Source organism: Dermacentor variabilis, chromosome 10 (assembly GCF_050947875.1).
Source record: "Dermacentor variabilis isolate Ectoservices chromosome 10, ASM5094787v1, whole genome shotgun sequence".
Classification (NCBI taxonomy): domain Eukaryota; kingdom Metazoa; phylum Arthropoda; class Arachnida; order Ixodida; family Ixodidae; genus Dermacentor; species Dermacentor variabilis.
In genome coordinates, this window is record NC_134577.1 from 127,666,330 (window position 1) to 127,690,623 (window position 24,294).

The 24,294-nt window shown below is 48.0% G+C and overlaps 1 protein-coding gene across 2 annotated transcripts in view; it reads right to left on the reverse strand.

Moving 5' to 3' along the window:
- The window catches only part of Ras85D (GTPase ras-like protein 1), a 137,861-nt gene that overhangs the window by 17,249 nt on the left and 96,318 nt on the right, over positions 1–24,294 (reverse strand). For both annotated transcript variants that reach the window (XM_075673385.1, XM_075673384.1), the window contains exon 7: positions 14,037–14,197. In XM_075673385.1, coding sequence (XP_075529500.1) covers positions 14,037–14,197 — 161 coding nt within the window. The remainder of the gene's footprint in view (positions 1–14,036; positions 14,198–24,294) is intronic.

A 24,294-nucleotide genomic window follows, 5' to 3' on the forward strand; every position in this document is an offset into this window, starting at 1 on the left:
ACACATACGAATTTGCAAGTACACAGAGTTGTGAGGTCTCTCTATAAGAAACAAAATGTCTTCAATTCGTTGTGCCATAAATGGGTCCCAGCACCGTAATGTCAGCACACACGTGACTATGGCAACAAGCTAAACTGCGTATCACATGTAAAAGCATTGTTTAACTTTGGAAAACATAACTTGGCTTTGCTAAAGAAGAACACTCAACCGGTTAGTGACCAAAGCTGCTGCACTAGAAACCATGAAAACTGATAGCTATTACCGTATTTTGTCAAATCTAGGCCGGCCCCAAAAATCTGAAGCAAAAAAAGAAAGAAAAACTTGCCTCAAAAGTAGGCCAAACAAAAAAGCGAGGACAGCGTTCACAAAATGAGGACAGCGTTTATTGAATAATGACCATGTCGAGCTCATTCTATGACATTATCGCTGCTAGCCTTGTCACTATCTTCCTTATTGCTGTCATCTTCGAACAGTAAATGCCAGTCTCGTTGCAGTGCATGCAAAAAAGCATGTCCCATTAACCCCTCCAACGACGGACATTTTTCTCATAGTCCCGCCTGGCTTGAACGTTTGACGATGCCTCTGCGGCTAGTAAACTTAAACATGTTTGAAAGCGGCACAATAGTGGCACCACCTGTTCGGTGCCATTACGATAACGCCACGCTACACACTGATAGCACAGGAAAAAGAACCAGCTCCGATATTAGACAAGTCAAAATGGCAACGTCACTCGTGTACTTCAGTTTGCTACTGACAAGGCTAGTAGTGGCTGCAATACTGACTTGTCTAGGTGGCACTAGCTATGCGCCACGTTGATCAATTGCAATTAAAAACTGGCGCGTTTTTTAAAAACCTCGAATCTAAGCCTACCCTAGAGTATGGTATATGACACTAGCCTGAACTCTCAGTCTAGATTTGAATGCAGTCGCCGACTGATTTTCTGGACTCCAAAAATTCGGACATGCTCGATTATTCGGTCTGCTTCGCACCACCGCCATTCTTCCCATAGACCATAATGTATAAAAAATGCAGAAAGTTCGGACACCTTGCAACCTCTCGTCTGATTTTTCGGACACTCCTTGAGCCAACTCGATCGAGAGCACCACGCACCGACTCTGACTGGTGCATGGTTTGACTTGCTGAACGCCATTTTTGTTTTCAACGTAGCCTCCTTGCTGCCCCACGAAGTGGCGCTACTGCAAATCCCCGCTCATCATCATCGTTCCTGCCTGGTTCGATAGAGTGGCTCTACAGCAGTTCTGGTTTCAGCTTAGTAAGCCATGTCAAGACAATCCAGCAGCTGAGTTATTTCTTTGTGCAAGACGCTGCGAGTAGGGCACATTTTTCGTTTGTGTGACTGCTGTTGGTATGGTGGTGTTTGCTTTGTGTCCTGTGTCGAGGTTCCGGTGATCCAACGCGGCATACGTGAAACATCGCGTCAAGTGTCTAATGGCGCCGACAGTGCCTGCGCAGACTGCGCTGGGGAATGCCGGCAAGCGGGTGCCGGGAGGCCTAAGATTTGTCGCCTTCCAATGTGCTCCCTACCAACGCGGAAAATGTTCTGCTGAGACTTGCACAGTGGTTGCATTGCGATTCCGGACACCGTCTCATTTGACAGATTCACAGGTGCCGACACTGCTATACTGACATGCGCAGAACTCGACGACGGCGAGATCATTCATCAGGTTTCTGCTGCACCTCCGGATGATGACCGAGTCGGAAGATGACGCACCATGTGCTACGCTGCCGTCACATGCGGAGCGTGTACAAGCAGTGACTGTGCTTTCAGCCGCCTATAGTGACCATACGACCCTCTCCGAGATTCAGGCTTATCTGATTGCGCGTAAACGGAACAGCGTGCAACGGCACATTCACCATTTCTTCAAGCCTACAGCCGAGCTCGAATAAGTGCGTGGAAATAAAGGATATCATTTTTTTCCCCTTAATCTGCTTTTTCGGACACCTGTTTATTCGAACATTTTCGCAGTCCCTGTGAGGTCCGAATAAACGGTCGGCAACTGCAAGTACGGTATTGTAGAAATTATTTACCACGTTGGAAAGCATGTACACCAGGAACATCACCTTGATAAACAGAGCAATATTTTCTCACAGTTATAGCCGCACTTGTCTGTGTCCCACCAATGCTGGTGTATAATCCCCATTGCGCTCACCTATAGGCGCAATAGGGCAAATTGGCCTCGAGCTCCACCACTGGAAAAGCTGGCGCCACCATCAACGTGACATGCTATTAGGGATGACGTGGACATAGCGGCCGCGTCGGCTACTTCGGGAGCGCCAAAGCGAGCTGAAAACGAGAGTTTAATTTCCCTCGTACGCTGCGGTCCTCATTTAGTGGCGAGATTTTCTCACTTCGAGTGTCTCCTTTACAACGATTGGAAGCACTACAATATGTAGTGGCTGCCTTTGAAGGCGTGCATCATGGTAGGCTAATGCTCAGTGCCACAGTGCCGGACGTATGCAACTGAGCCCAGTGTCACCCTTATTCATACGTAGCCGCAGGACAAGAAGCTGCATGAAGCTTGGATCGCAAAACATAAAACTGGCAGACAGCCATCGGCTACAACTCGGGTATGCAGCAAGCACAGACGTGAGGAAGATTTCTGCTACGGCGCCGGGACTGCGATGTTCGGAAAACGCGCACTGAGACGCTCGCCCGAGTCCGCTACCCGACTAATGTCACGATGGTTTGGTCTATGAACTTGTTGATGCTATAGATACTGGCAAGTTCACTGGAGTGGAAAGGCAGCGGTCAGAAGCAAATTAAAAAAAAAAAAAAGCATGGCATATGGTCATGTTTGTGTTATGAATTAACGCCCTGGATTACAAAAAAAGAAGCAGCGGGAAATCGCATGCTGAGAACACCGATAAACATACAGTGTGACGCAAATCGAGAAATAATATTGAAACGTCCAAGAATTTAGAAAAAAAAAAGACTGAATCGTCGCGACGGCACATCACAGCCCCCTTGGCGTTGAAGTCTCTACAATGAAATTATTTTTGAACAGCTCTGATAGCGCCCACGCAACAATGGTTGCTTGTATACTCTCAAATGCTCATATTCTGCGGCCTAAAGCTCATGGCACGGTGCGAAAATGCGCACGCGGCAAAAGCGAAACAGTGCGCGGTCAAGCATGCAGATGGGCAGTCGGTCGCTGCGAACCTGTGCGATCGCTACATCGAGGCTTCATTCTATTGCACTCCATTTAGTTATACAAAGACTATAAGAACATATTTCACATAGTTTGCTCTCAGCATTTGCCTACCTTTCAACAAGAAGCCGGTTCGGGAGACTCCATCGCGGCGACCGTGCGCAGTGGCGTTCACTGTATGTATTCAGTACAGAGATAGCGTCTGTAAGCGATTCTATGCTTTCAGTTTGCCCAAGATTATTATTTAGACAGCAAAAAACTTCTCTCGCATCGAAAGTACTTACAGAAATGTGTGGGAGAGCTCCCGCGTGGTGTTTTCAGTGAGCACTGACAGCAAAACCTATGAGGAGCGCGCCGCGTGATCCCTCATGCTAAGACAGCAAGGCGCTTCCGATAGATGGAGACTCCGTAACACCTCGCCGCCAATAGGAACTGTTCCCAGCATCTTTCTAATGAACTACTACATCCTCATGGAAAAATTTTGATAAGCAATGTTTTACAGTGTTTTTCACATTACCACTTCATGATTAAGCTCACTGACCAGTGAGCTTTCCGTCGCACTAAAGAGAAATCGGTGCTATGAAAATTGTTTGTCAATCTCTAAGATATTGCACTCATGTCAGAGTGTTAGAAATGGTTGGCTAAGATGCACATTTTGGGGGGCGGGGAGGGGGGGGGGGAAGATTATCTTATTTAAAAACAATATGTTCAACAAACTCATAAGTTCAACAGTTCAACTATCTGCCCTTTTGAGCACTCCTTTCAACATCCTATACTATCTGTCAATATAAACAACCACTTTGTCCCAAACTTGCCACAAGTTTTCCTTTTTTTTTTAAATTTCTCATTGTAAATATGCAGGTGCTGTGGCCAGTTTGATTGGCACCTTTGCATGCTCCGAGCACACATGTGCTGCACCCTATCGACAAGCCCTGAAAACATTTTAACGTGACAGCGCTAAGGGCCACGTGTCGCAGAAAATCCAGTGTCTGAGGTCGTTTGGGCAAAAAGATTTTCAAACCACCCATACCTGGGCCCTCCATGTGGCGCAACGAAGCTACTGAGCTAATTGAATTTCCGAAGCTAAAATACGCAGCACAATCATAAAGTACGACTTACACACAACTTGCAGACATGACAGTGTTGAATTGTAATTTGACTATAAGAGAAAACATAGTTCTGTTATGCGAAAACTCAAAGAAACCCCTTTTCCAGCATTTCTAGCATTCACAAACTGGCCACAGCATCCACCATTTGTGCGTACTGGCACATGAGTATCAAGGACCATGGAGCGACCCCACCCGGTTCCTTGCAATACCTGCAGCTGGCTCTCGCCTCTGCCACATCACAGCCCACGCAAGAGGCGACCCCACCCGGTTCCTTGCAATACCTGCAGCTGGCTCTCGCCTCTGCCACATCACAGCCCACGCAAGAGGCTGCGCTTTTACCACAAAGCCTGTCTTCGTGCATAGCGTTCGTGGCCAGTGTTTCCCAGTAAACATTGCGGTTACATAGACTCCAGTTGCCAGGAAGCGTGAGAAGCAGTCAGGGATCTTTGAATGTTATCGCATCCCACAAAGCGAAGCTTAAGCGTCCTCCATCTTTTGTATAACATCGGTGGTTCATGGCACAGACGACACATATGTATGGAATAGCACAGTTGGCCTCCAAGGTGCAATGAGGACAAAAACTCATGTCTGAGCAGTTCCGATGATGCGGTATCTGTGCTAGATTTTAGAAAAAATTTGAGCTGTTCACAATAATATTCAGTTAACATGTGGTATGTCGCACTACAGGCTGGCACAACACCGATGCCGACAAAAGGTCGACCTGATGCTGATGCCAACATTCGGCCGACTAGTAGCCAAACAGTGTCAGCAGGATACATATACTGCTATAAACTTCGTTATTTCAACTCTCGTTAATTCAGAAAATCGGATAATTCGGACTCGTCTTCTAGTCCTGGCAGGCGTATGCATTATTTAATGCAATGAAACTCGCGTTAATTTGGCCGTATTTGGTCACACATCGATAATACGGACTACTCTCAGAGCTCGGCGAACACGGAGCACCGCAAATGTGCAATGCAAAAGAGCAAAAAGCGACGGTAGCGTTCACGGAAATGAAGCGGCGGAGTTCGCATCGCCATAATCTGTGAAAATCTTACATGAATGTCACCAACGCCTGAACGTTCTATGTCTACTTGTGCCTATAAAGCCTTTCTTCCTGCGTATACTGCTGCGTTTAGCACCGCACTGGCCACGCGCCTTCAGACGGCCATACATGATCGCAGCAAACAGTGGTTTCGTTTCGACTCGGTGCAGGCGTCAGCCACACACTTTCAGAACCGCAAGGTCACCGTGCATGATCGCGTTGAGAGCAGCTGTGGTTTTGTTCACAAGGGCTGCGGCAAACATTAGTTTCCTTTTTACTCATTGCAAAGCTGTCAAGGATGAAGAGCACAGTCGATATCACGATGGGCGGCAACACTGGTGAAAAAATAATCGGGATGTCTGTGCACTAGTGAAAAGCATGCCTCTGATGAAGACACGCACCGCAGCTGCATCGTGAAGGAAGTCGCGAGGCCTTCGCTCCTGTGAGCGCTAATGAGTCACGAGACGAGAATTGCAGCTTCTGCACTGCTTTTTTGCAAAATAGGAAAAGGATTTGCTGATTCATTCAACAAATAAAAGCGTGTTGACATAGTATGAATTTGCTTATTGTTTTCTTGATACCCTCGATAATTTGACATTCTGTTAATTCAGACACTTTTTTCGGTTCCATGAAATCCGAATTAACGAGGTTTTTTGTAATATATGTGTCAATACAAGCAGTAGAACCTCATTCATACATTTTGGAAAAAGGAAATGAGAGAGAACATGTACTAACCGAGAAAGTCGTAAAAAAATATTGACAGACTCAACTTTGGTTGACATTTATGTCATGCGAAGTGCTGCCTGAATCGTTGCAGCACGAGACCACACATTGTCGTTTTCACAACTTCAGCAAGCTTACACTTGTGCTCCACACATTTGGCCCTGGCCGGCAGCTTCTTCAAGTAGGTCATTTTGGCGGGAAGTGTTAAAGTGCTCACTCGGCACGGCACTAGACAGGGACACGCATCGAGCTGGTAGGGCCCAAGCGACCCAAGACACGCATTGTGATTTTCCCACAGCCTCGCGTTTTAAGACAGCCGGCAAATACAAAAGCGTCCTGGTGGGAAACATACGATGGCCATCATGTCGCTATACATGGTGCTCCCTTTGCACTGCCTGCAGTAGGGAACAGTGGTGCATTTGATTTATCGTTTGGATCATCGCACGCAGTTCCCTTTCAATGGCACCATGGGCAACGCACTATGAAACAGACAAGTGAAGATGCTTATTGTAATAGGGTTGGTGGCGATAGCTGCGAACGCGGAGCGCGACGACCCAGGAGGAGATTTGCTGGTACTGGAAGAAGAAACTTAATGCATACCAGTGTTTTCACACGACATGGTTGGGCGAGTATTGGGGGGAAGCTGCAGCAGCGGGTGACTACCGTTCTTGATTGTGCGTGCCTTGCGCCTTTTCTTGTAGATATGGGATCCAGCAGCTGGAATACGTATCATACAATCACGGTTTGGCGATCAATTGAACATTGGTGCCGAAAGATTGCGTTTTCCGGGAATGTACCGTATTTACTTGCATAATCGCACTCGCGTAATGATCGCACCATTAAACTTTGTCGTCAAAATTTGATTTTTTTTTTCGTTCCCATGTAATGATGTAACAATAGTAGCCCCGTTTACACTGATACGTCAGAAGTGTACCTTGTTCATACGCAGATGCTTGTAACACAGCTAAGATATTCGTCCACCCTTAGCAGAAATGTGCTGTATAAGGATAGTAGTGAAGACAAATGCCCCAGTTTTCGCAGCATGCCCGCCATCTGTTTCTATGTCACTGGCAGCTATGTGCGCCCATATCTGTTTCTGTCCTCTCAAAGTGGACATGGCTACATTATTGCCGCAAACTTGACGATATTATTACGTGTGGAAAAACAGAGATGAAAGAGGCTATATACAGGGTATTTACACTGGAGCCAGACCACCAGGCCGACACTCGCCCGCGCCAAGGGCACAGACTCACTTTGTTGTCGTTCTCGCGGCGGCTCGTCCCTTGAGCATCGCTCGATGATATCGTAGTACTACCCCCCGGCGGCAAAAGCGCCGTCACGGCGTTGTTAAACATCCAAGGCGCATGGAGAGTTGTAGGGTTTGAGTCGGGCGATGTGGACAATGTCACTGGTTGTCACAGCGGAGGACGTAGTGGGCGTGGCTAGAGCGATTTCGTAGGTGACATCGGTTACTTGGCGAAGCACGCGATACGGGCCTCTGTAGCACGAAAGCAGTTTTTCACAAAGGCCAACTTTACGCGATGGTGACCAAAGCAACACGAGGGTGCCGGGAACAAAATGGACATCACGGTGACGGAGGTCGTAGCATTGCTTTTGTTTGCCTTGAGAAACTTGTAGACGAGTGCACGCAAGTTGGTGAGCATGGTCAGCATGGGCGATAGCATCACGGGTATAAGCGCTAGTTGAAGCTGTGGTGGACAGAAGCACAGTGTCCAGTGGTACCGTCGGTTCACGGCCATACCAGAGGTAAAAAGGCGAAAAGCAAGCAGTTTCGAGACGGGAAGAGTTATACGCAAATGTAATGTAAGGTAGAGCCTGGTCCCAGACACGGTGGTCGTCTGAAACATATTTAGATAGCATGTCTGTAAGGGTGCGGTTCAAACGCTCAGTGAGGCCGTTCGTTTGAGCGTGGTAGGAGGTGGTAAATTTATGCTGTATTGAGCAGGCACGCATGATGTCGTCAATGACTTTGGCTAAGAACATGGAAGGGGAGGGGATATGCCAAGCAATTAAACTAAGTTAAACTTAGTTTAATTTCTTGGCGTATCCCCCCTTGCTTTTTTTTTTCTTCTACCCTTCCCTTTCCCCTTCTTTTTTTTTTGTCAGCCGGCGTGCCAGACGCCCATGACACGCCGGCTAACGCGCGTGTGCTGACAGACCAGGGTGGGGGGCCTGGCTTTGACCTTGTACTCAGCGTTTCTTTACTCTCAATTCGACACGCTAACACATTTTCCCTCGTTTCCGCGTCCTCTCACCTCACACCCTCGCCCCTTCAAAAGAACCCCCCCCTCATATATATACTGTGGCGAGGAAAGCATATATCACCTTGAAGAAGACAAGTCCACTTGTCGAAACGTTGGCTCCTGCATTCACCTTGTTCACGTTTTGCTTAAGCTCTAAAGAAAGGACTTAACCCCGGGACATCGGCAATTAGGAGTACTGCCTGTTACAAAAGGGAGTAGTGCCATTTACTAGCATAGTAAGTTTATCGCATGTTATTGACAAACATCCACCCCTACTCACAGGCAAACTTATGCCCACTCTATTGTCCAACGCATGAAGAATAAGTGAATGGGCGCACACTTCAACCAATGCGCTGAAGCACGAGTCGAGGAGACCACACCGACAACACACAAATGTTTGAAGCCGAACATTAAGTGACGGTCCTCAGAGTAAGTCGGTGACTAGTGATAATTAGTTTTTCCTACAAGCTACCACAAAGTACAGAAATACAGGGTTCCTAGTCTTGAGCAGAGCAAATCTATCGCAACTGAGCACATCCGTGACGATTAGGCAGAAAATAGACAGTGAGTGCACCAAAGAATGTTACTGTATCAGAAGCACGACAAGCCACTGCTTCAAAGTGTTTGCAAAATAAAGAAAAAACAGCAAAACACACTGATCTTGATTTAATTCATAAGTGGAAAGTTTGGACAGCTTGGAATGCATTTCTAGTGCCGCTTTTAGTACAAACACCATGCCATAGTAGAAGCAGCTCCCACTGTTTGCGCAAGGTGTAACAAGCTCTGAAAGCACTTACATGTCGTCTGAAGCTGTGGACAAAGCTTCGTGTTGTCTGCACTGCATCTATGATAACTGTCAACAGGTTTGCGGAGCCGCACTGGCGTCATACACATGCACTGTAGACATAGGAACAGCGGAGGCAGCTGAGGCAAGCAATAGACACGTTACCATGTGATGAAACGGGGTAGTGCCCCCAAGATCACCGTGAAAAGTGTCTATAAAGCAGGCCACTGGAAGCCAAGCCAGCAGAAAATTATACATGGCAGCCTCCAAGATTGTGTATTGTAGCTCAGAACGAGCAATTTAGCCTAGGAAATCAAACTTAGGGGCCTAAAATCGTCTGAAAAATTAGTCGCAAAAATGCACTGGGTCTGTGGGAACCCTGACAGTGCATATGATGTCCAGAATATCCATCAAGTCCGACTTTTTCAAGTTCGAAAAGTCTGCTGGCGGCTAGCTGCTGTTTCTGATATGACCAGGACGCTTAGATTTGCTCCTCTCAGTGTCACACAATGCTTCTCAGGTGAGTCAACCTGCATGTGTCGCAGCATTTTGTCATTATTTCATATCAGCTGCGTACAATTTCCACTGTAAAGTAAAGCCTCGTTAAACCGTACCCGCTTAAACAGTAGTTTCGTTTTAAATGTAGTAAAGTCAAATCCCCGACTCAGCGGCCATTCTTCTGAAAGTGACTGCCACAGCTCTGCTAAGCATGTGCGGGCGTCTCACCGTCGTCTAACAGCAGTCAAAGCGGAAATCCAGGAAGCGGAAACTACGGAGCCAGGAATTTTTAAACCGGTAATGCCAGAACCAGAAATACCGGAACCGGATTTGGTGTGAGGGGAAAAGGGCGGCGCACAACAAAGGTTGTCGCTACTTAAGAAAGCGGCGGTGGCGCGTGGATGCAGGGGCTTTAGTTTTGGCTAGCGTGGTGTGTGGTTGTGCTGTTGTGTCAAGTGTGCTCTGCGACGCTAGGCCTAGGTGCTTTGACGCTCGTCAGCGAACTCCACTGTTTCTCCACGAAAAGTTTATTGACAGTTTGTTGACGCTGACAATGAGCTCGACTTCTGCGCAGAACTGACTGACGAGGAAATAGTCCGTCAGGTTGTGGGGGATTCAGAAGACTCCAATGTTGAAAATGAGGAGCGAATGCCTGCGCCGCCTACAAGCGCTGAGTTGACGCAAACACTGTTGACTCATCGGTGTACAGTGCTGACATGACCCTTGCTCAGATCGAGGTGAATATGATCGCATGCAACCGGAACACCGTCCAAACAACAATCAACAAGTTCTTCAAGCCACTGCAGCAATAACACCGGCTGCCCGACGATGCACCTGTACATAATAAACCGGCAATCGGCTGCATACAGAGTTTTTAAACGCCTCTTTTTATAGCCACTTAACTGATGCTTTGGCAGGGTTTCGGAAGCCTGGTGATTTGCCCTTTACCTCTAGATCCGAGAAAAAAAGAAAAAAGGTGCGTTTCTTTGCATGCATTCATTTTTTCGGACTGCCTGAATTTTCGGACGTTCTTACGTTCCCTAGAGGGTCCGAAAAATTGGTCGTTGGCTGTACTGCATGTTTTTTCCCCTTTTCATCACACTCAGTCCGAGTTCCATGTTACATTTTCGACAGGTAAGTGGGCGATTTCATGCTATTTCGGTTGAACAGTACTACCATTTAGTGCGTACCTTTCAGAGCTCCGGCCAACTATGGGTTAACGAGGTTTCACTGCACTACTGGTAGCACCTCATTTATATTATAAAGGAGATTTATTGGGGTTTGTATCGACCGCCGGTTCTAGGATGCACCGCGCAGTTCCCGAGCTCGAGCCTCTGCTGCGCGCTTAATGCTGTCGATGCTGCTGACTCTGTGCGCACGTTCGTTATCTTCTTTACAATATTAGCATCGAACAAGTACTTCTCGCCATTATGTAGTACTCAAGACTGATCTTGTCGCGACTTTGTTCTTGCGATTTCGCAAACCGCCATAGATGCTTTCTCTTTTTATGTACATCTTCAAAAAAGTCCTCTGAAATACTGAGATTGCTTCCTTTTAATTTATAAGTGCTTTTTAAGACCTCTCGCTTTTCAACATAAGAAGCGAAAATTGCTATTAAAGGACGATTGCTACGAGACTTTAATTTGCCCAGCCTGTGAGCATTTGCTATTTTCACTGATTGAATACTTAATTTTGATTTACAGACGTCAATTACACATTCTCCACAGTCCTCACTTGCCTCGTTGGGTTTTGTATCCCCTACACACACACAAAAAAAAAAGCAAATTGCAATGCCTCCTCTGGTTGTCCAGATGGTCAATCTTGGTGGCCATAACTGAACCCAGCATCCACTGATGTTCTTCACATTGTTTCTTACAGTCTTTAACTGCGCAGCTAGTTTGGTCAATACTACATATTCTGGATTCCGTTGACGCTATACGGGTTCTGAGATCATTCATGGCGTGTTAACTTTCAACTTGGGTTAATTCTATTGAATTTATTTAATTTATTTGTACATACTGCAGCCCGATCGGGCTACAGCAGGAGTGGGTGAAAGGCGGAGCAATGACAAATAATAAATAATACAGGCAATACAAACAATACAAACCAATACAAAGCAAAACTATTCAATGGCTGCCAAGAGTAAGTTTAAAGAAAGAGAACAAGTAGGACCAGGCAAAGGATTCCAGTATTCAATTACACAAGGAAATAAACTGTAATTAAAGGTGTCCGTATGGGCAAAATAAGGTCCGACGTTTAAGTGATTGTGACTTCTACTATTAGATGGTTTTGCAGGAGTTAGGTAATTATCTGAAGATATATGGCAAGAGGAGTTAATAATAATAATATATGGCAAGAGGATTATTAATTTAGCTTGACCTTAATCATATCTTGACCATCTAGGAGCCTCTGCAGAGTTTTGGCAGTGGTCGAGCCTGGGTTAAGCTCAATGTCGCCACTTAAAAGTAGCAGCAACAAATAAAAGGAAATACGAGAACAATCGAAAGCGATGACATGAATAGTCTCACTTGTGAGTGAGTTTTCAGGCAAGCAAATAACACTTGGGGTGGAACCGGCAAAACAAAATGTGCGTGAAAGCAATGCAAGTAACCTGCAAAGCTGCAAGAAAAATGTGAGCGGCACCGCTCCTGCCATTCCGGTTCCATGCCCCTCTGGGTGACTGCCAAATCGCGGTATTTGTAGGCTGACAAAAAGGCGATCACTGCACCAGTGTTCCCTGATCGGCACGGTACATGGGTCAAAGTCAGTGACTATTCGTCGAATCGTCGTTGTGAGCAGCAGACGAAGTTCCATTCGCTGATCCATCAATGCACATTCCAGACAAAAAAGGGTGAACTCGTAATTGATGTACATGAAACGGCGTCAATAAAGAAGTGGTCGATTCATTGCTGTATGCACTTCCGCTTACGTGCAACGAAGTCCGCCTGTATTTCTTCTAGTTTTATGTTGTGTCTTTACATTGATGCAAGGACTGCGAAGGCTTGAGTCAGATCCGCATGTGAAGGCTCTAGAGCACATGGCACATCATCAGCATCCAAGTTTCAGTCGCGGTTTGATGGTGGGAGAACTTGCTCAATTATTTTGTCATCGTTCAGTTTGTCACTGCGCTGTCGTCTGCAAAGTCTTCAAATGTAACGGCGGCAGGAATCGACACACCGCGGGCTAGCAGATCATTCATAATGTTTGCAATTGAGCTCGTTGTGGAAGGTGGTAGTTCAGTCTCTTCAATTGCTGAGCCAGGCTCATTCGGACTGCGAAGGCACCGTTGGTGCCATTTGGCCCAGACTGGCGATAACTTTAAGTGAAAGAGTTCTTGGAGCCGGCGGAGCACTGTCAGGAATGCACACTAAACAAACAAACAAGCACAGAATGGCAGAATGTCGTCCGGAAGGCAAATTCAACAAACAAGAGCAGGCCACACGCAGTGGTACAGGAATGGGTGTGATGATCACAATGCTGATGCAACCTTACGATTCTAACAAAGCCTTCAAGATTGGCATTTGCAGTTAATCTCTGAGGTGCAGTGCTGCGACCAAGGCAAGGCCTCAGGGATTCCCATCTACATGTAAACTCCGAGGACACACTTGATGTCTTGACATTGCCAGAGCAGCTAATGGGGGCAGAAACAGTGTACGCTACAGCCAAGGACAAAGTCCGGATAAATATATGTAGAGCTGGCGTTTGTCCGAAATATTGGTCGTCTTTACACCTGTGAGGCCATTGGCGGTGCTGTGAGGCTGCCCGAATTACTGAGCATGTCCAGATTATTGGTGTCCGATTTATCAATCGGCGACTGTATAAGAGCAATTTTTACAGTCTTATTGTGGACCTTCAGTGCAGGTCAAACAGTGGCAAATGCATGAACTCTGCTACTTTACCACGTCTAACCTAGGCTGAGTGGCATCAACCCCGGCTTAAACTTTATGTGAGTGGCTTTCGTGCATTTCAACTTCTGAAGCGTGCTAAATATGAATCCATATTTAGCACAACTAAATAAAATGCATAGTCGTTGCGGCGACTGCATTACAGTACGATGTGTTTGTTCAGGAGCCTATCGCACAGTGACTGGTTTTGTCAACACAGCTGCACGAAAGTCTGTTGTCACATTTGCACGACTCCCGGTTGTCGGTTGCGGGGGAGCCGTCATCGGTATCGGTGTCCTGCCCAGGAAGCGTCCAGTAACAGAAAACGAAAATTAAAAGAACTAACAAACACACAAAAACATTTCAACCCACTTCATGCAGTGTCTGTGCCCCGTGGTGCCCACCAAGGTGCAATTCAAAAAGCAGATTGCACTGAAACATTACTTGGCAGGTGTTGACAGGCACATGATGTGGCTGTTTCTACAACAATCAGGACCACATTCTGTGTTGCCCAGGGCACTATTGCCCCTCATTGACAGTCGGCGGAGCAGGGACTTACATCTTTGCGAATTTCACGAACGAGCGTGTAGAAGGCATCGTCCACCCCCATCCTGGTCTTGGCACTGGTCTCGATGAATGGGATGCCGTAGTTGCGCGCAACCTCGCCCGCCTGCTTCATGTCTACTGCCCGCGTCGGCAGGTCACACTTGTTGCCTACCACTGCAGACACAAGAAAGCCAAGGAGCAAGTCAGGGAGGCTGTGGTTGGCTCTAGGTCAAGCCATCAACGGACAATCAAGGCGAAATTCAAAGTGTGCAAATGTTTACAGATGTAACTTGCAATGTTTACAATTTAGCACCATATTTGTTCACAAACCTGAATGACCGAGTGATGGCAGTGACGTGAACATAGGCTGCCAGCGAACACAGGCAGCAACTGGCGATAATTTGCATGTATGCGCACAATTTTCGCTTTCATGCTGTGTTTGGTGCTTACTGTGCAGTTGCTAAAGGCCATGACTGAAGTATGCAGTGTAGGGTTATACAATATTCCTAGTTCCTGCAAATCCTACCATGCCAGAGGTTGTGCCCCATGCCTGTTTATTTAAGCAGGCCACCAACTTTCCAGAGTGGCGAAATCCAAGCACACAAACTGTTCAATTTTGTACAGACAAAAACACAACTGCAAGCATTGAAGTACGAAATCCTTTTGCACAAAGTGGACGGCACTCAAACTGCGCACGCTGGTTGCAAGCACCATGCACGACTTAAAAATGGCGCTTTTGCTTTCAGTCAGAGGAATTGCTCGTAACATTTATTCATTGATGGTTGCTTAATGCCCCAACAGACAGCTATGAGAGACCGCTACAGTTGAGGGCTTCAAAACTAGCGAGACGTATTCAGCAGCAGATTGTCGTAGTCATCAGGACGAATGAAGAACTTTGTAGTACTTAAAAAATTACATTGTGGGGCTTCAGATGCTTTCTTCACTGCTATAACAAACCTTACCGAACAACACCAAATCTATCCAACCCAAACTAATGATATCTGGAATACATTGCATTCCAGGGCTATGATCAACAAATCTGCGTTACCAGCTCCCCCAACTACACGCTACACTGGAGATGTCAGATCACACTCGCAATGGCAAAAAACAAGTTACATGCGTATTGATACTACCCGCCTCAAACATACTATCGAAACAAAACTTTTTAGTTGGCCTGCCTTATTCCAGACTGATACAGGCAGCAAAATAGCTTTTTTTTACTGCGATTCTAGCTTTTACACCGAATACCACACATTATACGCTTCTTTAGAGGATGCAATTTCCTAACGACGTATGTCTTGGTTGATTAGTGCATAATGCAAAAAAGGGGTAAGGTGTGCAGACACTGACATGAGAAGTGGACAACACGAAAAAAGAAAGAAGACAAAACTCATCTGCGCATGCTCTGGAATGGTAGCACCATGTGTCAATCGCGTACATGTGCTGGTCTACGAGCAAGATAACTGTTAAGGCATTTGATTGCTTCCTTATGTAAGGTAATCGAAGGCTGACTCACGCACGCACTTCCACCATTATTGATATGCCATGCCTCGACCATAAGATGCATATCATCATTCCTATGCCGGCACAATATCGCCAATTCATCTAACTCTGGCATGCAGTTACAATCTTGGCAATGTAAGGAAAGATTAAAAGGCGATCCACCGGTTAACGACCTTTTGCGTTCCATTAGCCTCTGACTGATACACTGCGCCATTTGCCCTACTTAGAAATAGTCGCAGCTAAGGGGAACTTTATATACCACACCCATACAACAGTCAGTAAATTTGCTGTTCTTGATGTGCTTTACTGGACAAATATCTTCTTTTTTTGCTTTTCACCTGCTCCTTTCTTTGCACGGCAGCACATATCTTCCCTAGCTTATTGGGAGCGGTAAAAACAATAGCAGTAAACAACAACAAAACGAGGCAGCACTATCTGCAATCAGAAACTCCTCCATCGAAGCAGCACCTATTTCATCGTCAGTAGCGACAGTAGTGACATGCTCCGAGAGTTTGGTAATGTCAGCGGCTTCCCCAGTGTTGGTTTTACCCACGGGTAGGGTTTCGGCCTGGTGCATAAAGCCCGCCATTTTCATTTATCGGCATGGCCACTGGTTCTAGCCTTCACGATCGTGGTGCTCTCGGTTTCCAGGAAAGTCTTGGAAAATTTGCAGCTTCATCTCGAGCGAAAGAGCTTTGAGCTTTGTCAGCGCATCTACCGCTGCTTCAGCGACGCATTTCTATGCTCGCTGAGAGAGAGAGAGATTGTAGAAAGGAAGCGCAGATGCCGTTCGCTTCTCACTTTTCTTCTTTTTTCTCTACTCTGGACACTCACACGATCAACGGCGAAACGAAAGTCTGCTTTGCCAACATGGCTTTCACACTCTGCATGCGGCTGGGACACGCTGCGTGGTAATGGTCGAAGATGTGAACTTGAGTAGGCACGCGTTTTGCCACGTCGTGGTGAAGAACTTAGCAATGCAAGTTTCACAGTTATTCGGCACGAAAAACATCGACCAGAAGACAATTTCTATTGTTATATCCGACATGCGGTGAATAACATATCGTTACACACCATAAAATTCCGAGCAAGTGCCCCTCTATAGTGAAAGATAATCCATTACAGGTTGTGAGGAGCGCCTTACTCGGTCATAGAGCAAAATTCAAGGCTATCAGCCCCAGATGCAGTGGCCAACGGGCTAGGCCTATACAGTCTCGCCTGGCTTGCTCGTTTACTTCCGTCGGCATCGATAAAATCAAATGTATTGCAATTTAAGCTTGACATAATTGCGTAAACATTGTGCTGATCAACATAGCCACTTTACTATGAGCTGCAAATGGTTGTGTCGCAAGCGCCACCAGTCTCCGACTCGACGGCCCAGTGAGCTAGGCCTGCTGGCTCCTAGTGAATGGCAGTTGTCCACGGAGCCGACACTGCAGACGTGGCCTTGCAGAAACACGTTTAAGCTGCTCGCAAGGAAAAAAAAAAAAGAAAGCTGTGCAAAAACGTTTGTTTTCACTTTATTTGCAGAGTCATTTTAAGTCACGGTCATGTGCACGTCTCGACCGAGGCTGCGCATGACTGTAAGCGCAGCTGAGCTCATATGCAGCTGCACACCATGCTTGAGAGTTAATCTGCCATGTTGATGGCACAGTGTGGCACAGTTCGTACGCGTCGGAATGCAGCACAATCTCGGTGAACAGCTCCTCTCTGCTATTGCACAGCCTCCATCAACCTGCTGCGACAGCTTTTTGCCCAGGTGTCCTTCCAGTTACTTTTGTTTTCTGGTAAACAAAATTGATTGATTGATTGCTGCGTGCAAATAGCGGGCATGCCGAGACAGCATGGCACCATGTAAGCCGTCTTAATGTGCATTTAGTATTGGAGGATGTGTAATCTGTAGTTTCAGTGACCTGTTGGAATTAATGAGAGCAGCATTCCGGGCAAGTTGCTAATCCATTGCTTAAATGATATTGCGCGACCAAAAAAAAAAAAAAGAAACGACACGGACATGAGAGAAGACGACACACCAAGCACAAAGCACCAAGCACAAAGCACCAAGCACAAGTTGTCTTCTCTCTCGTCCGTGTCTTTTTTTTTTGTCACGCAATATCATTTGACCTGTTGGAGCGAGAGGCAGACGAAGCATTTGCTCTCCGCTGCTGGCGCTTTTCCTGATAGCGTTGTCCCAGTGCGGGTGACAATATCAGCTGTGGGGACAGAGTGCATGCGAAAGCGTGCCAGGAAATTCGTACCGCCGATGTGAAGATATCGTCGGCGTGGCATGAAACCGTGTCATTCGTCGCCGACTCCTAAACTCATCAAAAGTAATTGTTTTCTCATTTAAATTTGCTTTTTTTTGATTGCCTGATAATTCGGAAAATTCTGCAAATTTTTTCCATGTAGGAAAAACCCGATCGGCGACTGTACTTATTTGCATGAAAGGTCACATTTTGATAGAAGGAAATTCTGATATAGCGAAACAAATTGTCGATTTTACCACTTCACTGTATCGAAGTTTAACTACCATTATAAGTGGACTGCACTGTATAAACCCTTTTCACAGCAATCATGTGGTTGCCATCGTGTTTGATTGCTTGCCTCAGTGTTTGCAATGGATGTGCTTGATGCCCAGTGCGATGGATATTTTGACAGTGACTGTGCAGATGGCACAAAGCTCTGGCTACAGCTTCCTAGAACATCTACCATATTTGCTCGAACCTAGGCCAGCCATGATTCTAAGGCGTCCCCCGAATGTCCCAAAGCCAGAAAAAAAAAATTACCTCGTATGTAGGCCGAACAAAGAAGTGAGGGCAGCGTTCACAAAATGAGAACAGCATTTATTTAATATTGCCACCTGGTGTTTTGAGCCAGCGTTGCGTGCCCAGCAAAAACGGTGATTGAAGACGACGAAGTCAAGGATCTTGCGCCAGCTGGAAAACCGTCCTTGTGTCTGACATTTTCGTGTCTGGCTGCTGATACTGCTGCTTATTCTTGCCTTAGTGCATGACAAACTGGTGGAGGTGCGGGGTAATCTAATCTATGCACCAAACCCCTCCGGGCAGCAGGAGCTCCAGCCCCATACTGGTGGTTACGCCTGTACACCGCGCCAGCAGAAGGATCCGTGGACAAGCTCCTGAGTTTGGACTCCTCCCAGAGAGAATGGCAGCTCCGACTACCCCAACCGGTATGGAAGGCACAGCGCCGATTCATTGTGCACTATTCAATCCGCAAACGCTGAATCCCTTCCACGGCGCCATACATGAGGACGTTGAAGATTGGCTGGTGCACTATGAACGTGTTGCCGCGTTCAACACGTGGGATGACGCAGACAAAGTGAAAAACGTCTATTTCAGCCTTAACGATGGCGCACGTGTTTGGTACGAGAACCGTGCAGATGCCTTAACTTCATGGGCAGAATTCAAACGCCAGATTCTTGAGACGTATGCGAGCCTTGATCACCGAGAGCAAGCTGAGCGTGATCTCCAGTCGCGTATACAAATGCTGAACAAGGGTGTCGCAATGTACGTCGAGGACATGACGCGTCTCTTTCGGCGAGCCGACCCCAGCATGCCGGAAGAAAAGAAGGTGCGGTATCTGATGCGCGGAGTGAAAGAGCAGCTGTTCGGCGGTCTTGCGCGCAGTCCTCCCAAGACTGTGTCAGAATTTCTTTCCGAGGCCATCACCATGGAGCAGACTCTTCACCAGCGGACACCATAATACGAACGCCAAGTGAACACTGCCTCACCTACGGACTTCTTCGGAGCTCTCGGGGGTCACGTCGATTTCTTTCGAGAGCTCATTCGTTCCGTGATCCGCGAAGAACTCCAGAAACTGTCGGTACCTTCACAGCCGACGCTCAGCTCCTTGTACAGCGTTCTCTGTGACGAAGTCCAGCATGCGCTAAGAGAACCACCCTTCAACACAGAAGCTCGACTGCTAAAAAATGACAGCCCACATATGTCATATTCGCAAGCCTTGAGGCAACCTGCCCCACCTCCCTCCCCGCTTCGCGCCGCGCGCCCGGCCATGCTAGAGCCCGTCCAAGCTGCCTCGTATTACCAGGACCACCGACAGGCCCCGAAGAAATCAGACGCGTGGCGGGCACCTGATCACCGTCCCCTTTGTTTTCACTGTGGCGAAGCTGGGCATGTCTACCGACAGTGCTCCTATCGAGAGCTCGGACTACGCGGATTCTCAGCAAACTCGCCGCGACCTAGGTTCGGCCAGCGTCCTCCTGAAATTGAATACGTTGCCCAGCAGCGCGGATCTCCATCAGCTCGACACTAGTCACGCTCCCCTTCGCCGCGGCAGTTTTCTCCGACTCGCCGTACGTATTCAAGCGTGGTGCAGGGTCGGTCGCCCAGCCCACGACGGGAAAACTAACCACAGCAACCTTTGGGGGCGAGACCGCTCAGTCTGGACGTGCTCAAGGACCCCTACTGATGCGTACGCAGACCGACAACACATCGACGACGACAGTACCTGCTGATTACGGAAGAATTTCTTTAGACATTCCTGTACTGCTTGACGGTCGTGAATTGACTGCTTTAGTGGACACTGGAGCGGATTATTCTACAGTAAAACCTCATTAAACCGTACCCGCTTAAACAGTAGTTTCGTTTTAAAAGTAGTAAAGTCAAATCCCCGACTCAGCGGCCATTGAACATAATGTGTTTTGTATCCGCATAAACCGTACCAGCTTACTGCGTACGCATCGGTTAAAACGTAGCGTTTGAACTTTTCGTCGCGTAAATACGGCGCTGCGCCATCTCCATCGGGCGGCCCGGCAGAACAACACGCCTCAGAGATCGGAACAACGGCCTCTAAGTGCCCTGTGCGTTTGCGCGTGAAGCCACATCAACATCATTTCGACGCGGTGCCAGAGAGCGTTATGGCGTCGTGCAAGCGAAGACTCGCGTCGTTCCGAAGCTTGGATAAAAAAGACGCCGGGTGCTCAGCATAGAAGAAAATTTAGACATTGTCCGTGCTATCAAACGTGACACGAAGAAGTCGGCGCTGACACGCAACAGGGATCTGCTGTTGACTACAGTGTGTGGCATTTGGAATGCGAAGAAGTTCCTCGGCAGCGCTGCTGCGACCGCGAAGATATGTCGGCTACGAGGTTCGACTTTTCGCTATCGTTGCCACTGTTGTTGCCGAAGTGTCGACTAGCGACAGTGACGAGGACGACACGGAAAGCGATAGCACGGGCGATTCAGGCCCGACAGTGGCATAAGCTGCGCGTTGCATCAGCCTCATGAATGCAATCATCGCGACGACAATAGGGGCGCGATAACGTAACTCTATTCCAAATGAAAATTATTCCAAACTCCGGCACCCGTAATGAAAAAGGTGCCCCCGGGACTTCTGCAGCACTACTGCGCACGTGCACGGTGAATACGCAACGCCAACGAGGAATCTGCCATGCGAGTGTTTGCAGAGAAGAGGGGGCTGGCTGAAAAGCTGGCACGCAGCTTCAGTAAGTTTGAGGCCGCTGTCGTCGGCGTGCTAGGCCGCCGCGGCATCAAACGCTTTTGTTGCGCGAAGTGAATAAATACTGCCTGTTTTTTCCCCTTTCATCGCACTCTCTCTGAGTTCCGTTTTCGACAGGTAAGTGGGCGATCTCATGCTATTCGGTTAAACAGTACTACCGTTTAGTACGTACCTTTCCCGAGCTCCGGCCAACTACGGTTTAACGAGGTTTCACTGTATAATCAGCGAAAAACTGGCCACCCTTCTGAAGAAAGTGACCACGCCTTGGAATCAAACGCCAGTTCGTACAGCTGGCGGGCACATCGTCACACCACTCGGCATGTGCACGGTACGAATACAGATTCGCAGCTCTACGTTTGTTGCCAGTTTGAGCATTCTGCCTCAGTGTTCTCGCGATCTAATCATCGGCATGGACTTTCTCAGGGAGCACGGCGCTATCATCAACATTCGACAACGCCTCGTCACTTTCTCGACAAAGAGCGCCACAGCGACGAGCAACACCACCCACCCTCGAGCATCTCTTCGTGTCATCGATGACGTTGTCACGTTACCACCGCGTGCAAGTGTCGTGGTTCAAGTGGCATGTGACAAGATCATACACGGTGAAGCGGTCGTAGAAAGCAATCGCTCTCTCCTGCTTTCTCATGGTCTTTGCATAGCAAGAAGCCTTGTCGATCTCCACGATGGCCACTGTGAGGTTCTTGTCACCAACTTCAGCTACGAACACTGGCACCTTTTCCCCGGTACTGTCATTGCCTACACCGACCCGATCGCCGATGTCACCGAGTGTTTTGTTTCCGAGGCAATCGGCACTGCTGAAGCACCTCTACGCAACGTCGACATTAGTCCAACGCTTCCTGAAGAGAACAGACAACACCTGCGCGAGCTGTTGCTTGAGTTCCACTCTTGCTTTGCACAGTCGTCGAAGGTACGTCAAACATCGATTACGAAACACCATATTATCACCTATGACGACATGCCCCCCCATACAGCAACAGCCTTATCGTGTTTCCCCGACCGAACGACATGCTATTCAAACGCAGGTGAAGGAAATGCTTCAAGACGGTGTAATCCAGCCTTCATGCAGTCCCTGGTCATCGCCAGTCGTTCTTGTTAAAAAGAAAGATGGCACGCTTCGATTTTGTGTAGACTACCGGAAGCTAAACAACGTCACAAAGAAAGACGTGTACCCGTCGCCTCGTGTCGACGATTCTCTGGACAGGCTGAGGCACGCGAAGTATTTCTCCTCTATCGATCTGAAAAGTGGCTACTGGCAAATTGAAGTAGATGAGCGTGACCGCGAGAAAACTGCTTTCGTAGCTCTGGATGGCCTTTACGAATTTAGAGTACTCCCTTTCGGCCTCTGTTCTGCTCCAGCCACATTCCAGCGAATGATGGATACCGTTCTAGCTGACCTCAAATGGAAAAGCTGCCTTGTCTATCTCGATGATGTCGTCTTTTCGTAAACTTTTGACGAGCATGTTCGACGCCTTCGGAATGTACTCGAAGCCATTCAATTGGCTGACCTTACACTCAAGCCAGAGAAATGCCATTTCGGTTACGAGGAACTGAAGTTCCTTGGTCACGTCGAAAGCGCGGCAGGTGTTCGGCCCGATCCCGAGAAGACTGCTGCCGTAGCAGCTTTTCCCGCTCCAACCGATAAGAAAAGTGTGCGACGATTTTTGGGCTTGTGTGCATATTATCGACGCTTCATTGAAAATTTTTCGAAGATTGCAGATCCGCTATTTTGCCTTACGCGTGACGACACACCATTCCTCTGGACTGATAAACAGCAGACCGCCTTTGTGGAGCTACAACGTTGCTTGTCTTCTCCCGTGCTCGGTCATTTTGATGAGGATGCTGACACAGAAGTACGTACTGACGCCAGCAATATCGGTCTCGAAGCTATCCTGGTGCAACGACAAGACGGGACTGAACGAGTTATCACCTACGCGAGCCGCACTCTGTGATGCGCAGAGTCCAATTATTCCACTACAGAGAAGGAGTGCCTCACGGTTATTTGGGCTACCACAAAGCCGTATCTCTAGGGGCGGCCATTTAAAGTTGTGACCGACCATCACACTTTGTGCTGGTTGACCAACCTACGAGACCTTTCTGGACGATGGGCACGTTGGAGTCTGCGACTCCAGGAATTTAACATCACCATCATGTACAAGTCAGGCAGGAAACATGAAGACGCTGACACGTTATCACGGGCACCTGTTAAATCTCAGAATCCTGACGAGGAAGACAACAGCGCCTTTCTGGGAGCCCTCAGCGGGCCGGATCTGCTCGCTAAACAGTGATCGGACGCTGAAGGCGGCAATACACTCCGACGTAACGCGCGCACGCTCGTCATGGCAACATTACGTTGGCGAAAACACGATCCCCAACAGTCCGGCGGCATCTGGCGCCGACGCGGACGGCGGCATTCAGCACGCTCGGACGTCGTCCGGCGCCGAATGCAACCGACTGCATTTCGCGCCGACTGCGCCAAGCAAGTTAGCGCCTAGCACCCTCTCTCGTCGAGGTAGAGACTCGCTACTCGGCAGGCTGAGCCAGAACGAGATAGCCTCTTCGCAAGAAAGCGTGCCCGACCCATGCGGCTCCGAAATCGAAAGGTTTCTGGGGGCCGTCCAGCAACATCCTTGTGTCTACGACACCAAAAGAATGGACTACTGGGATGCGGAGCTGGAAAACAACGCGTGGAAGCAGATACGCATGTACTCCGGCCTCTCAACACGAGCGTCAATGCTACTACGCACGTGTGTGTATACGTCTCCGGACATGCTATGCACTCAGCGCCTGTTTCTTTGTCATGTTTTCCCTGTTTCAGTCAAAGAGTACCTGAAACTATGGAAGCGGCTGAGGGACCGCTATACTCTTGAACTGAAAGCTATTGAAGCGACGAAAAGGAGAGGCAGCGGCTACGTGTCTGTGTTATGCAGAGAGAGAGACCTGTTAATGCGGGAGACACACGGTCCAATTCGGTGTCCGATCCAGCGTTTAACGAGCCGGAATCGAGGTGTTTTGCCGTGCCGATGCGCCGGATCGGACGTCCCGCGTGCGGCAAACAGGGCAGATTTTCATCATCCGACGCGACCGGCAACCGCACCGTCGTCTGGTCACAGCCAATGACAGCGTGGCTGGCATGTGACATTCTCCGACGTTCCCTCCACGGAGGCGGCACTGGCTGGCCGGTTTTTCGCAGTGCTTTTTTTTCCCTTGCCTGCTGCAGTTTGTTTCCGACAAGAAATAGTTACCAGTTTCGT